At 35.6% G+C, this 16,166-nt stretch overlaps 1 protein-coding gene across 1 annotated transcript; it reads left to right on the top strand.

Annotated features, from left to right (window-relative positions):
• Positions 1–4,640: 4,640 nt before the first annotated feature.
• On the top strand, positions 4,641–10,973 carry LOC310890375 (adhesion G-protein coupled receptor V1-like). Its single transcript, XM_083852726.1, has 5 exons — positions 4,641–5,382; positions 5,997–6,160; positions 6,798–6,921; positions 7,313–7,579; positions 10,067–10,973. Exons 1-5 carry the CDS (start codon positions 5,244–5,246, stop codon positions 10,195–10,197), a joined length of 825 nt encoding a protein of 274 aa, XP_083708852.1. The 5' UTR covers positions 4,641–5,243; the 3' UTR covers positions 10,198–10,973.
• Positions 10,974–16,166: the final 5,193 nt, after the last annotated feature.

Raw genomic sequence — 16,166 nt, 5'->3', positions numbered from 1 at the left:
AACTCTGGAATCTTCTCCTTGATCTTTTCATTGTGTTAATATTTTGCTGTTTTTTGAATGCTTTTGCATGTTTCTGAGGGAAGGGAGAATGTCTCAATATATACCTAGCTTCAGTGAATATCAATAACAAATTTCAATTAATTCAGACTTCCTATTCGAAAGAACGTCTGTGAATGTATTTACTTCTCAGAATTTAGAGTGAACTCTTGTCTGTATTGAATTCCAAATTTAAATTATTTTTGAGATTAGTGGAGCCCAATTATCACCTTACAAACACTGTTTTAATCTGTTTTTGGTGCTTTGATAGACGATACAGTTTTTGTATTTAATGTATTTTTGATTAAGAAAGCCAAAATACATGATTACTATTGCAGAATAATGCTGCCCTTTTGACTGACTTCATGTGGCAGTTTTGTTATAAATGCTTGGTTGAAACTTGATTTAATTTTTTAACCTTTTGATTAGCAAATACCTTTTCCTTTCCCCTTTTTCTTTTTTTTTTTTTGTCCCTTTATTTCCTTGTCCCCTCTTTTTCCCCTTTTTCTCCTTCTGCTTCTCTTTCTTATATTTGTATTTATGTTATACATGTATATATACTACTTTGGTAATCTGATTAACTAAAAAATTGTTGTAAATGAGGTTTGCTGTGATTTTGTGCCTAATTACTTTTCCTTGTGTACCCATCAGTACTCTTTCTGTGCTTATCTGTTTTTATCATTACTTTGTCAGACTGATGAAACACCATATCACAGAGGCACGTAGATGTATTTCCCTAATAAAGGGTTATAATCGTGGATGGCTGCTGCAGTTGTGATCACGCAGTCAGTAATCAAGCTCTTTGAGGAGGGCTTGGTAGGGAACACCTTGAGTGGCTCTTGACATGCTGAATTGGTCATGGGGTCACTCCTCCTAAGTGGGAACTGCCCACTTGCTGGCCTTTGTCAACAGGAAAATGCCAAGCAAGCAGGGTTCCCATAAAAAGAACATTATAAACTTTTGGAAAGTAAAAAGAAAGCCTTCTTTTTTTTCTTTTTCTTTTTTTTTTTTTGTCCCTTTTGTTAGTTTTTTGTTCTTTTATAAGATGGGTAGTATTGAAATTTTAGTAAGTGGCACTTTCATTACTTTCTACATCCTCTTTTTTTTTTTTTTTTTTCCTCTGTGTTGACAGGGTAGAGACAGAAAGGTTTGTCGTGTTCTTTGGGTAAGTGCGGTGAACTGTTTTCTGTCCTCAGTGAATCAATGCTTTGTTTCAGAAGTGGTTGGTTTGGACAGAAACTGTCTTTATCATTTCTTTCCCCCCCAAGAATCACGTCTCTGCATCTCTTCAGACAACGCATGCTTCCCCTTTGGTGTTTCGTTTGATGGCATGGGGTTCTTGCTTGAAGGCATTTCTTTATGTAGGATCTGTGAATGATGAAAGTTATGAATGCATGGCTCAGTGTTTGATATTTGAGTGTTTCATGGAATAATGAATTAATTGTTTTAAACTGCTACAAATACAGTTTGCCCCAACTAAATGGCTGAACTGATTAGAGTTACAGAGTAATTTTCTCTAGTCAAAGACAAGGAAAGTTATCTTGATTTAGACTAACATGCATATAATTTATATAACACAGGTTATTTTTTCTACCGACTTTTTTTTTTTTTTAAACATGTAACAAACATGAGCACGTTACTCTATTAAATAGGTATTACCTATTTTGCATCCTGTACCCTGTCCTGTAGACTGTGCTACAACAATGCTAAGTTGTTTTTGTGTGTGTAGGTTCCAGTTACTTAAAACGTGCTTCTGGACACAGTTCTGGGCCTGATTTCAAAAACTGGATATAATAGATCACATTTCTTCATGAAATAGTGTTTGATAAAGTCTAGGTTGTAGCACAGTGAAAGCACAAAAATATGTACAGTATGCAGGACCACGATTTCATTGAAAAATACAATACTGACAGGAAACGTGAAAGATGCAAAGGAATCTAAGTACCTAAAACTACATGTAATAAATCATATGCAGACCATCAATCTGAAGGTGTATTCTTGATGCATCCTGCAATAGTGCTTCTCTGGAATTTTTAATATAAGAAATTTAAAATGATGAAAATTACTGCTTCTGAGGAAAGGCAAGCAAGTAATATGCAAGGTTCATTACTGTTATCAGATACTGCCCATTCCTGTCACAGAGTACGATCAAGATGGTGTAGGAGAAGCCCAGAGAGAGAAATCCTTTACTGAGAGGAATCTGAAGTATGCGTATTTGGTCAACATACTTCATTCTTGCACCATTCAGCATGTGCTTTAAAGGAGTAATGAGAAAGGGGAATGAGTCTGAGCTACTGAGAGCAGGTCCAACATTTTGTAGAGTCAGACAGGGATCCTACAGGTAGTCTCCACATCTACAGAAGGCAGGCTAACACAGAGCTGAGGATGAAATCCATGGTATCGAGGGTCAAATTTCTGCCTCTTTATGTCAGTAGTAAACTTTGACAAACAAAGCAATAATGGAAATTTATGCTTTTCAGTGTAATCTCAGCATAGGTGATTTTGGAATTTCCTTTATACCTTGATCCAAGTACAAAGTAGTTCTGAATTTAACTAACTTTTTTTTTTTTTTTTTCCTGGCACTATTCTGTTTCTTTTCCTGTGTGTTGTGTGCATGTGTTATCAAAAACAGACAAACAAACAACAGAGTTACTAGCTATAAAAAGCTAATCAGAAACAAACAAACAAAAAGTTACTTCAGAGGCAATTATTTATTTTATTTATTTATTTATTTATTTTTTACGAATGGATAAAACATTCTGATGTTGTATCATTCTTAACTTGTTTTAATCCTTGTAGGTAACTGTTGGCTTTCATAATTTATTCATAAAATTTGTCAATATCCTGATCTCCTCTGTATGGATTTGCTAAACAGAGTTGCAAGTTGAAAAAAACCTCTTACCTTCCTTTCTCAGGGTCAGTGTGGAAAATCAGATACTGAAATACGGGTTTACTACTTGTGAAATTACAATTTTGGAAAACGATGATCCTGGAGGAGTGTTCGAATTTTCTTCCTCTTCCAGAGGTCCCTACAGCATCAAGGTAGCTATCCGAGTAACGTCACTTAAACATTACAGACGACTTAGTTCTAACAGAGTGCTAGAAAAAGATTAATTTTATTTTTTTGCAGGAAGGGGAGTCTGTTGAGCTGCAGATTGTTCGCACTAGAGGAAGCCTCATCAGACAGTTTCTGCGCTACACTGTAGAACCAAGAGATAATAATGAGTTTTATGGAAGCACAGGAATTCTGGAGTTTAAGCCTGGTGAAAGAGAGATCATAATTACTCTACTGACAAGGATGGATGGGATTCCAGAGGTAAGAATTAATATTTTTCTCTCTTTAAATTGCATTCACATACATATTTGTTTGTCACTTACTAAAATATAGATGGTTTCACCTGTAAATACCAGCAATTTTTCTGTAACATTTGAAGGCTTTCTTTTTCTTAAGTGTGAGAAATAGATAGAGGAGGAGTGACTGAAAGGCCTATAAGATAGTCAAGCACCATATGAAAGCACTTTATATCAATACAAATCAGGTCTTGTCAGTCTTGCCTGAATATTCATTTCTCTGATATCTCTATTGTTTTGTAATCCCAGAAATCTGCACAATTTGAGGCATGTGTCTGTTGCTTTTCTCTTTGCTTTCTGCTTTTCTGTAGCTTGTTCCCTTTCCTGTGCATCAGCCATCCTGGATTCCATCAGGAAGTTTGCAAGGGTTTGATTTTACCACATTTATGTTAACATAAATTTTAGCTGCTGTGATTCAGCATTTTTTGCTGCCTTTACATGCACATTCCTATGCTGTATTTTGCATAAGCAGTTAGTTGTGTTTGTCTGATCCTGCTAATGAGCTGATCTAGGAGTAAGATGTCAGAAAGCCAGCTTTACAAAACATAAAGGTTTTAGGAAGGTTAATAATCTTTTTGTAGGGCCAGGTGGTCATCAGTCATGGATTGAAGGAGGGATGGAGGACCATATGATGAGGAAATCAGGGGATCACAGCAACTCCAACTTCAATTGCATAGGCTGCTGTAGAAATTCAGGTTTCTTTTCCCTACATACTCCAAAGAAAGGAGACATAAGAAGTCTGAACTCCACTACAGAAGCCAGGAACATAAGTTAATCTAGTAAAACTTAGGCACTAAAACAGCGGGTTATTTAATAGTTCCATTCCCAGTTTTTACTAGTTCATCAGCAGGCTGAGATAAAAGTATTTCCCTGCTTACAGCAGTATTATTAGACTAGGTAAGTCATCCTGCTGAAATGCTCAGGCAAAAACATACGAATTGTAGTGTCAGGACTAAAAAATAAGGAGGTCCTTTTATACTCTTCTATCTCCAAGAGTGGCCAAAAGCCACATACATGAGCAGGACATATATAATCACTTTCCTCCAGAATGCCATCCCAGCCTCCAATGGTGGGCAGTCCAAGGATGTCTGGAGTAATGGATGGTATCTTTGGGTGCCTTCAGATTTTCTTTCTGTTAATTGAAGCAGTTACGCTTTGAACGCAGGTAAGGTTTTAGCATCCATGACATTCTGTAGTACTGAACACCATTGTTTAATTGAATTGTATGTGAAGAACCAGTTCATGTGTGTTTCTTTACTGCTAACCACCAGCCAGTTTCACTGAGTTCTCCCCAGTGTAGAGTAATGCTGTTTTCTAGATAGATAAATGCAATATTTTTTTCTAATGTTCTCTGATACTTTTTTGAAAGTACCATGTCCCATTAGATTAATAAAGCCAGTTGATCAATTCTTTCTAAATTAGCATGCTGTCCATGGTTTAAAAATCTTTGCTTTACCTGTTACAAAGCCAGGAATCTTAAGAAGTCTTGGAGGAAAGAAAATTTACATTTCAGAGTGTGTTACAAACATTACTTGTGAAATTATGCGATTCTAAATTAAGTACACAAAATAAGTCCTTGCTTATAATAATAATAGACTTTTGGAGAAACTGATGCTTTTAGAGATAGAAAGTTCTCACAATTTCCTTTATTTGATAGCATTATACAAACGTTTATTGCATGTAGAATGTGTGTGATTTCATTTTAAGTTTGTATCCCTTTCTGCCTGATGGGGGACTGTGGACTATAGACCATTTTGTTTTTGATGTGGATGTTGAATATGTATTTTTGTTCTGACTGAGTTTCCCTCTTCTAGCTGGATGAGCTATATTCTGTGGTACTTAGTGGCTACAGTGAAATGCCAGGCAAGTTGGGGAATGCCACAATGGTCAATATAACCATTTTGAAGAATGATGATCCGCATGGTATCATTCAGTTTCTACCTTACGAACTAACAGTAACAATAAGTGAAAGCAAAGGAGAAGTCATCCATACCGGTAATTCCTTTTTATTAGAGTTACTTCTTTATCTGCTGTCTGCTTCTGCAAGTCTTATTTTCCCTGTTCTAGGATAACAGAAGTCTAGGAGACTTCTTACTAAAATCTCCACTCAGGACTTTACAGATTGGTACAATGCCAAGCAAGATGAGCAGCGGAGAGTGAAGTGGAGAAGTATGGGTGTGGAAAAACAGAGGGATTAACTGAGTAAAAAGGATTGCTAGAGAATTTTCCAGACAGGAGGGATGGAGTACTGATGTATGTGCAAAGTGCAACGTGGAGGTAGTAGCTCTGTTGGTGGAGAATGAAGAATGGGGTGTTATATAAGAGAAACATAGAGTTAAATCTTCCTATGGGTGATTTTAATTGATCTATTCAGTTATCAATTACTTTTACAGGCAAGAATTAACATGTGAAATTAAAGCAGTTTGCACTGCTTTAGTAATCTGTCTTTGTGTGTCCTTTTCTGTAGCACTCCAACATGTTACTGGTTTCATAAGAAGTGAAATTGGTTATTATTGTATTTCCTTTTTCTCAGTTTCAGATGTTTCAGATGTTCCTTTTTGATTTCTGTTGCTCTGAATATGCACACTGACTCTGTTTATGTTTTTTAGCTGTTTACAGAGTTGTAAGAAATCAAGGAAACTATGGAAATGTTAGTGTGTCTTGGGTTGTTGATCCAGCATGTACCAATGACGTCTATCCAGAGCAAGGGACTATTTTATTTGATAATCTGGAGTTTTCAAAAAATATCACCATTTACTCACTGCCAGATGAGGTAAACACTTTTACAGTGTTTTGGGGTGAGAATATGGGACAAAGAGTAAGTACTAAAACATTAGAGTATAAGGAGAAAAAAGGAATGTGTGTTTCTCAAGAGCCTAATAACTTGTAGGAAATATCAAAATACTTGGGTAGAACTGAGATAATGTCTGCAAATCATAGAGAAATTTCAGAAGCTGTGCATACCTCTAAACAAAAAAGGTAGAAGCTGAGAGTAATTGTACTGTGGTAAAGTTATAGGAAAGTTTGACTGAAACTCGTATCTTGATAACTGGAATCCTAATTTCAATCCTAATCCTATATGCTGATAAATTTGAAGTAATATAAGAAAGATTACACCTAATGATAAATAAATAAAGCTGTAAAAAAAACTACATGTATCAGAAACATAAAACTGGAAGGTAACTTTTGGGTCATCTGTGCAAGATAAAGAGGAAGGGACTTACTTACAAAAACTGTAGATGGATGATAATTTCTGTATAACTGTATGAATTATCATCCCTCTTGAGACACATAAGGACTGACAAATAAAAACAACACTCAGAAATCTCTGGCTTATTAATCCCCCTAACTTTTCATTTTAAATTCTTCAGTGTTTTGTATGCTAGAAATTAATGTCTTAATACTTTCAGGTGCCTGAAGAGGAGGAAGTATTCACCATCAGTTTATTCAATGCTACCGGTGGAGCCAGGCTGGGCAATGTAACCACTGCAATTTTACAAATAACAAAGAATGATGATCCCATTTATTTTGCAGGTTAGATATTATTGTTTATAAATGTGGAATACATACACTACCTAAAACGGATTTTTTTCACAAACCAGATCATTGCGAAATCGTAATCCCAAAAGAGCAAGTGGAAAAGCTCCCCAAACTTTTTTTTTTTTTTGTATTTAATTTATATTTGTTTCCTTCAGAACCTTCCCATTTTTTTGTGTGTGTCATTTTTCTCTTTGTTGATGTTGAGATCAGTTAGGAGGCAAGGTACAAAATATTCTCTCGTACCTGAATTATTTCCTACCTTTATCACATACATCTTATTGTTTCATTGAAGAGGAAGATCCTACTAGAGAGAATTAAGAAAACAGAGCAAATGCAAGCAACTCAGGCTTGAACTCAGACAGATTTGTTGCTTTTGTATTTTCAGAACGTGTGACAGTGAGTGTTCAAGAAGGAAGTGTTGCAAACTTTACAGTCCTAAGGAATGGATCTGCTGATGTCGCTGTTGTTGTCCAGTATATTACTGTTAATGGAGATGCAACAGCTGAAGAGGGAGACTTTGTTCCCAGTGGAAAGAACAGTGTCATTTTGTTTGATGTTGGAGAAAGGGAGCAGAATTTATCTGTGTATATCAACGATGATGATACCCCTGAAACTGATGAAACATTTTATATTATCCTTTTCAATTCTACAGGTAAGTCTTCCTTTTTTTTTTTTTTTTTTTTGCTGGCAATTTCTTAGTATCTTGGTCTTATCATAAAGCAATATTTAAATGCCAAGAATTATACGAATAATGTTTGCTTCAAGATTTTTATACAATAAATGCATACTGTGTTTGAATTTTCATCCTTAATTATTTTATTGGAAACAAAAATCAAATGATAGAGTTGATACTTTGCCTGCAAAAACAACTGGAGTGAAAGTCCCTTTTCAAATATAAATGCTCCAAATTAGATGGACTTCAATACAAAAACACAAAGCAAAAAAAAAAAAAAACAAAATTTAGTACCCAACAGTCTTAGGAAAAGAGGTATTCTTTTAGTTATTTTTTTCATGCTCCAGAGTGTATTACAAAACTACATGATTTTTGTAAAAACAAACAGAACTGCCATATTTTGGAGGAAGGGTATGTAATTGCTCTATTTTATTAGTAGCGAAAAGTATGCATACATTTTTTTCACTCTGAGACTATAGTTTTAAAAGGCTTAATTTGCAGAAAAATATATGTCACAATTTACCCAGGGGACCACCTCTAAAGAAAGGATTTATTACCTTAGAAATAACGTATTTTTGTTTATTTATTTATTTTTCAAAGTTTACACTTAAAAAGGAATGACCAAAATTATTCAGCCCATTCCTCACGTTTTTGAAATACATATCTTTTAGAATAAATTATCACTGTTATGTAATATACATGAGAAAATAAAAGTGAAGTATAAGAAATTCATAATTTTTCCAGAGCCCTAAGTATTTAATAAAGACCCTCCCCACACCTAGCTCCAACAAAACTCATGGTGTTGTGGGAGAGTCATTTGCAATTGTGTTATCAAATTTTAATTTACTGCCCTTCATTTTTTACTGTTCTCTAGTTGAGAGGTAATAACAGGCTCTGAATCTGCTGCAAATCTTTGCAATGCAAAGCAAAGCTGTATTGAATCAGCCATTGAAACCTGAGGGGCTGTAATTTAATAAAGCAAAGAAAGATGATGGCAATTAACCATCAGACTATACCTTCAGATTGTGTGACACGTTCTCAAAGTAAAATACCTACCAGGTATTCAATTCAAGATTAGGAAACCTAAAATTAGATTTCTTCATCTGTAAGCACGCTAAGCATCTTAGTTCTCATTACAGTCTCTGATGGTCTTAGTCTTTAGCAGTCGATAAGACTGAAGTGATTGAGGTCATGCTACAGTGGACACCCTGCGGCTGGCCTGTGAGTTTCTCACAAGGCAGCATTGATCTTGAGTTGAATCCTTCCCTGAACATTGGTAGCAGGCAGCCAGAGGTTGACAGGGAAAGCAGTAATTTGAGTATAAGGCAGCTAAGCTATTTCCCAAGGTCGGCTGGTATTCACTGTAGTACCCAGGTCTCTTATAAAATATCAGACTAGGGAAAGGATTAGACAAAACCATTCTTCTTCCTTCATAAGTTTTCTCTTTTGTTGTCTCTTTCTACTTTAATAACTTTCTTCAGGATCTACTGGTAGCTCCCAATACTACCCCATTGGGAACATATCATGGCTTTTCTCCTAGCACATGGGGAATGGGTATCCATAGCCTCCTTTTTCCTCTAAAATGAGCATCATATAGTTTTACAGCCATTCTAGAATCACTAAGAATAAAGAATATTTCTATACATATTCCTGAAAGCAAAAGTTGGTTTTCTTTCTATGATTGGTTACATACAGTGGCCTTGACTGTTCTGAAATTTTTTTGGGGACTGTTGTTCCTGAGAGAAAATACAAATAGAGGTATATGAAGTTAGAGGAATAAGCACATTGTTTAACGTGGAACAAAATTTAGTCGGACACTTTCAAAGAAGACAAAAAATGGGGTGGGTGTGGACACATTATGTTCATCTATGGACAATGCAATGGAGTTAGAATTAACATCCCTTAATATTTACCTGTACTAATATGCACACTGAAAGCCTGCTAGCTTCCCATCTACATAATAAGAATCTTATGTTTCTTCCTTTTAGATATTCTTTGATATGGGAGTGAATAAACTCTTAGACATTGCTCATAGCTTGTATTTAGTTTAAATGCAATACTTTTCTTCTAGGTCTAAAGAAGGTCGGGGCTCTCTGAATACCTTACTCTTTTATTCTGTACCTCTGAATATCTTATTCTTTTGACTTGTCCAGATGATCAAACAGAAAATGTTACCTCACATAACAACTACATGCAAGGATACTGTGTAGTAAGAATCACATCTTCTCAGTTCATGTCATTTTTCCTGAAAATCTTACGTCTTGCTCTCTGGATGGTACACTACTTAAATACTTTTACTCTGATTTGCCTGCTGCTGAATACCTCAAATTCTGTTTTTCACTGACTTTTATAATTGTCCTTTTCTTTGTATAAAAGCAATTGTAGTGAGTAGAAAACATAATTGGATTTAGAGTTACCTACATTTCTGATTCCAATTTTAATAATAATAATTGTCCTCTTTTTTAGGAGATACAGTTATCTTTAAGGCTGGAATGGCAACAGTTATTATTGAAGCAAATGATGATCCTAATGGAATTTTCTCTTTGGAACCTTTAGAGAAGCCAGTTGAAGAAGGCAAAAGTAACATTTTTTGGTAAGTAACGTTTAAAGAATATCTTTGCACTCTTTTGGAACTGGTGTATGTGGTACTTTATAAATAGCACTTTGATTAAATCAAATGCACAAGTGTGCATTGATAGAAGTGCACTATAGAAAAACAGTTTTACAAAATTTTGGATTAAATGATTTGTAATGTGTTGAAGACATCACCTGTAATACTATGGAGTACACAGTAAATATTAAAAAGTGCACAGAAGCTCATGTTGAAATGTAACTAAATAAGACTTCAGCATTGATGTTCTGTTATAATCTCAGGAACCTGTAGATACAGAAAAATCTGAATGATTGAGCACAATATAACCTAGGCTGACAGAAAAAGAAAAAAAACCACTCAACAAATAGCTAAATAAAACTGTGTGGCACTAGGTGGCTTTTTGTACCCATCTTTGAAATTTTCAACTGCAAACTACTGTATTCTTTCTTTCTGTTTTTGTATTTTTTTTTTTCTTTTATCTGTTAATTACAGATTGAAATCTATACTTAAAGTCCGGATGTGACACTCTTCATTAGTCTGACCTTTGAAAGTATTTTCCTTTGTGCCACCATGATATATTGAAGAATTAGCAGGGTTAAAAATTGAATGCACTTGGCATCTCGCCTTGTTACATTCATTTCATAAATTTACTATGGGGTTTTAATTGGATGAAAAAATGATTTTTCGTTAAGAAATCTTGAGACAGGCTGTAAAGAGAAGTTAGGTCACAATAAATGCGATAGTGCAAATAGTTAGGGAAGAGGTTCTTCTTGCATTTAAAAAATCATCCTTTTTTTTTTGTCTGTTTGTTTTAAAGCCTTGAAGCAGATGCTTATGGCTGTGAATTGGTTCTTTATGCTTGTGTCAATACATCTGAAATATGAATAGTCTCAAGAAAAGAGGATATTAAGTTCATTGTGTGTTTGTTGTTGTGCTGTTCACTGTTTTGGGCTTTGTTGTTTTTTTGTCCTTTATAGTCTAATCTGCAGGATAATTTTTGTGGATTTGGTGGTGTTAAGAATATTGTTTTGATGTAAACATGCTTATATACAGGTGCTTTATGGAATTATAGGATACCAAGATCTCCAACATCTGAGGAACCTGCTCAGTCATCATTGATAAAATATATTTACTAGGGATCTGTCTCTTCCATACTGTCACTACTTTGACAGTTGTGTAGCATATAAAAAAGTGGTCAAAGTAGCATGTAACCAAACCACCGAAAACACAGAGGTTTTAATGAGGTAATTGGAGTTAGTGCAGCAGCGCTACACAGCTGGGATAGAGCACCCTGGTTAACGCCACAGAAGAAAAACCTTTGGAAGCAGAAACAACATAAATGTGTTGCTGTGGCTGGACTAGTTTAGCTGAACTAATTCTTCAACCTGATATAATCTATTTATAAGGCATTTTATGTCACCGTGCAAACCGACAGAAGCAAACTTCCTGTATGTAAGCGCACTCTTAATAAAGGCACTGTATGGGTCACTTTTTATTTGTAGTGCCTTTTTGAAATTAGTGTAATTGTGTTAGCAGATAGTTACCAAAAAAAAAAAAATCTTTTCATTTACTACGTTCTTAATCACAAATAACAGTAGATTTCTGAAAGCCGTAGAATGTAATTCTAATTTAATACAAGTGTAAGAAAAAGTTTAAGTAGACTTGATGACTGAAAGGAGAAACGTTTGTGGTTAAATGTAGATGATTCTCTTTCCTGTCTAAGAGTGTCCAAGTATATTAATTTTTAATGTTAACTTTCTGAACTATTATGCATTCATATTTATTATTATAAATTGGAATTACAAGACACAGTGATGTGTAGCTTCACAGTAGTATTCTGCATGGACCTGCGTATGCTACTTCTGTTTTCTAAAGTACGTATTCCGGGAGTAGAATTGTACTGCAAAAGTGGTTGCCTTTAAAAGGAAGGCTTCATGGAACAGTTGTAGTATATTAGCATTTTACTTTATATTACATAGTATATTACTTCTTACTGTAAGGAAGATTACAGTAAAAGGAGTCTCCACATTTTCCTTTTCTACTCAACGCTGATGCATGCCTGCCAGGACTCTCATTCTTTCTGTATCACTGAACAGGATTTTGAGACACAGAGGACACTTCGGCAATGTTTCTTTGACCTGGCAGTTGTTTGATAATAACTCTGCACTGAAGCCAGGAGAAGAATTCTATGAAACTTATGGGACTGTGTGCTTCATGGATGGTGAAAGGTCGAAGTCAATAACACTACGTGCCATTTCAGATAGAATTCCTGAATTCAATGAATTTTACATTCTAAAGTTGGTGAATGCTTCAGGTATTGTCTTCCATATCACCATTTCCTTCATATCTGGTAGAAAAGAGTTATGTTTAATCAATCAAAAAGAAACCAACACTAGAAAGAGCATTGCTCTGAATCATGTCTTGATATCCTATGCTTTTCTGGTAAGGTTTTAGGTCTTATTTTTCATTTAATCTTGATTTCCATATATAGAGAGTTACTCAGTTCCCGAATTACTGTTAAACACATTTTGGTGATCTGAACTTTAAAAGGGATGCCTCTTGGTTTTTGAAATTAAACTTCTTAAAGTTCAGAAGTTTCATTTCAAAAACCAAGAGTTCTGAATTTCAGATACATAGATCTCCATGCACAAAATATAAAACAAAGATACTAACAAAGAAATAACAAAGGTATTAAAGGTTATGTGTGTCTACCATAATAGAGGTTGCTTTTTTGTTTGTTTGTTTCCCTAGAGGAGGTAAAATACTTGTAGTTACCACTTCACATGACTTAAATTACAACTTTAAATTGCTACTGGACACATTTCCTAATCTGGATTAATTCCACTTTAGTACTATTCATGGTCTTCTGTGCTCTGATACAAGCGAAAATGTGTGTTGGCCTTTCCTGTAAGTGAAGTCCATACGGATGTACAAAAGATTTCCTGCTTATAACAGGTAGATCACTGTACACTTTGAACACGGAGATTCTCCATTCACAACATGATCTTCATATCATGAATTCTTACTGTGCAAAGATAGATGACTAACACCAGGACTGGGCAGCAGTTTTAACACACAACTGGTTACTGTTTCTGCAAGGTGTATGTACTTCTGTATCAGAGGCAACAGGCAAGATTTTGCCATTCTCTATTCCTGTAAGTCTTTGAGCAATACAAGAATTGAATTTGGCCCCCATGCTTATCAAACGAATCAAAGGTAACCTACCTTATTGGCTAATTAAGAAAAGATGGACCTTGTCATGTTTCACCTGAAAGACATCTGTGTGTTTTACAGCTGAAAAATAGCATGTGGGTTTGTTTTCTACTGAAATTACATCAGCACAGTGTTTTAAGAATAATACAATTAACCTATGTAATTTTCAAGTTAGATCATTTGCTATAAGTCCAGAGGATCTTAAAGGAGGGTTTGAGGTTTTTTTAGAAACTTGTTTTATTAAAAAAAAAAAAAAGTACTTTGAAACTTTTTTCTGAGTGTGTTGTTTAATCATTAACTTTTACTCTAACTTCTATTACGCAGGTGGGTCTCCTGGTCCTGGTGGTCAGTTATCTGAAACCAGTCCTACTGTAACTGTCATGATCCCTTTCAATGATGACCCTTTTGGAGTGTTTGTTATAGATCCAGAGAGCCAGGACAGAGAGATAGTGGAAGATACTCTTTCTGAAGATGACCTTTCCTATATTACGGACTTCACCATCTGGAGACAGCAAGGCACCTTTGGTGTTGTCCGACTAGGTTGGGAAATACTGTCTAGTACCTTCCAAGCTGGACTGCCATCAATGGTAGATTTCTTGTTGCTTGGATCATTCCCAAGCTCAGTACAATCACAGCCCCACATGAGGCGCCATCACAGTGGAACAGACGCTCTGTATTTCAGTGGAAAAGAGGATGCATTTGGCATTATCGGTCCTGAATACCCATAACAATGGAAATAATGCAGTAACCAATTTTACATTTTCAGCTTGGTTAATTCCTAATGTCAGTACAGATGGCTATATAGTTGAAAAGGATAACGATAATGGGACTTTATATTATGGTGTGAAAATTCAGACAAATGATTCTCATGTTTCTGTAGTGCTTCATTATACAGCATTAGGGTCCAATATGACATACATGGCTAAAACATCAGTCATGAAATACCTGGATGAGAATACTTGGCTTCACGTTCTGATTACTCTGGATGAAAGTATAATTGAATTTTACGTTGATGGAATTCTAGTTCTGGGAGGAATGAAGAGTCTAAAAGGAGAAGCAATTCTTGATGGTGAGCCTTTGCTATTTTTCTCCATATATAAAGCTCTGAAATGCATAGTCTAGCCACTTCAAAGGTGGAAGAAATACACTGAAATGATTATATCTGTTAAGTTAATTGAAAGGAATGGATAAGAATTCTTTGAGGATTTTCAGAAAGCCTATGGAAATTGTGTGAATGTTCTAAAAAATTCAAACTGCTGCGATGTTGAGTGAGAGTAGAGGACTATTAATTGTATGGTGTACTATTTTATTTCTGCTTTTAAAATTCCAGGTTGAAGTTTAAGAAATCAAATTTTCCATTTGTAAAAAGAATAGTACTTCTGCAATTAGTAATTTCCATCACACTTGCAGTACTGTAGCTAAGCTGAGAGGCTGAGAGGTTTTGTTTTTTTCCCTCCCTCGGTTTCTAGAACAAATATATGTGAAATGCAATTATGCTTTTATTGCTAGAAGGATATGTCTGTGCTGTAAATTTTCTTTATTAGTGGGGATGGCGTGTGTCTGGGGATAATGCAATAGTAAGGCAAGTATGTCATCTCTCTCCGTTGAATGTTGGGTAATACACAGTGGTGTGCATAGCAGCCCAGTTTTTCTCAGCATCCTCCACTTTGTGCCCTGGGACTTTTATCAGTTCCTGTGGTTGCTCATCTCTACAACTGCCACTCAGTGTCATATGTATGACAATACACTGAAGAGCACAGCTTTTTTTGTTTGTTTGTTTTCTTTCGTTTTCTGAAAGGCAACTGAAAACAGCTGATGTGTGTGTTTTAGCACAAGAGCATAGCATGGCACAGAATAGGATAGAGTAGGAATGAATATGAGGCAGCTGTGATCCTATAGTTTGGAGACAGAGAAATATAAATGCTGTTGTAAAAAGAGTTTGGAATTTGCATGGAATTACAGTGTGGTGGATGAAATGGATGTCCAGAAGGGTTAATGCAGTAATCATGAGTATCATCAGAATGGATCAGCTGCCCTAGCAGAGGGAAACAAAGTAGGATTTGTTCAGCAAAACAAGGGCTAAAAGGGGTTGCAGTTCTGCTCTGAAAATCTGTGGAGGAAAGAGGGAGCCTCAAGTCTCTAAGACTTATAAAAATGAGGGATGATGATAATGTGCTGCTAGAACTAATAGGATGAAAAACTTGGACAGCATAGGATGGAATTGTTTGGCCTGTGAGGACTTACCTGTAACATTGAGATGAGGCTCAAGGAACCTCCTGATTTTGGATCTCAAGATCAATATGATTCCTCATCCAGGGACAATGAACAGTTTACCATTGGTTTTTAAGAAAAACAGGTAGTCAGTTGCTGACTGTTTCATACAAATACAATAACATGAGAAAAAATTATAATTTCCTTCTCAGGTCCAGGAATAGTAAGAATTGGAGCAGGAATCAACGGCAGCAGTAGGTACACAGGGTTAATGCAGGATGTAAGGCTTTATGAGCGTAAGTTGACACGAGCAGAGATCTATGAACTTCATGCAACTCCTGCAAAAAGTGATGTCCACCCTGTCTCTGGGTATTTGGAGTATTGGCAAGGAGAGACCAATAAATCATTCATCGTGTCTGCAAAGGATGACAAAGAGGAAGAAGGAGAAGAATTATTCATACTAAAGCTCATTTCTGTGCGTGGTGGAGCTCGAATTTCACAAGAAAACACCACAGCAAGATTAAGAATACAGAAAAGTGATAATGCTAA

This window comes from Anser anser (assembly GCF_964211835.1).
Source record: "Anser anser genome assembly, contig: HAP1_SCAFFOLD_485, whole genome shotgun sequence".
Taxonomy (NCBI): Eukaryota; Metazoa; Chordata; class Aves; order Anseriformes; family Anatidae; genus Anser; species Anser anser.
The sequence above is the reverse complement of the archived record's forward strand: the minus strand, read 5'-3'. Positions and strand labels throughout refer to the sequence as shown.

What these genes read in the sequence shown, in the direction of transcription:
- LOC310890375 (XM_083852726.1), top strand. Translation starts at nt 5,244, where the DNA reads ATGCCAGGCAAGTTGGGGAATGCCACAATGGTCAATATAACCATTTTG. An exon ending in TTTACTCACTGCCAGATGAG is followed by an intron (nt 6,161 to 6,797) that starts GTAAACACTTTT and finishes TAATACTTTCAG; the next exon opens with GTGCCTGAAGAGGAGGAAGT. An exon ending in TGATCCCATTTATTTTGCAG is followed by an intron (nt 6,922 to 7,312) that starts GTTAGATATTAT and finishes TTGTATTTTCAG; the next exon opens with AACGTGTGACAGTGAGTGTT.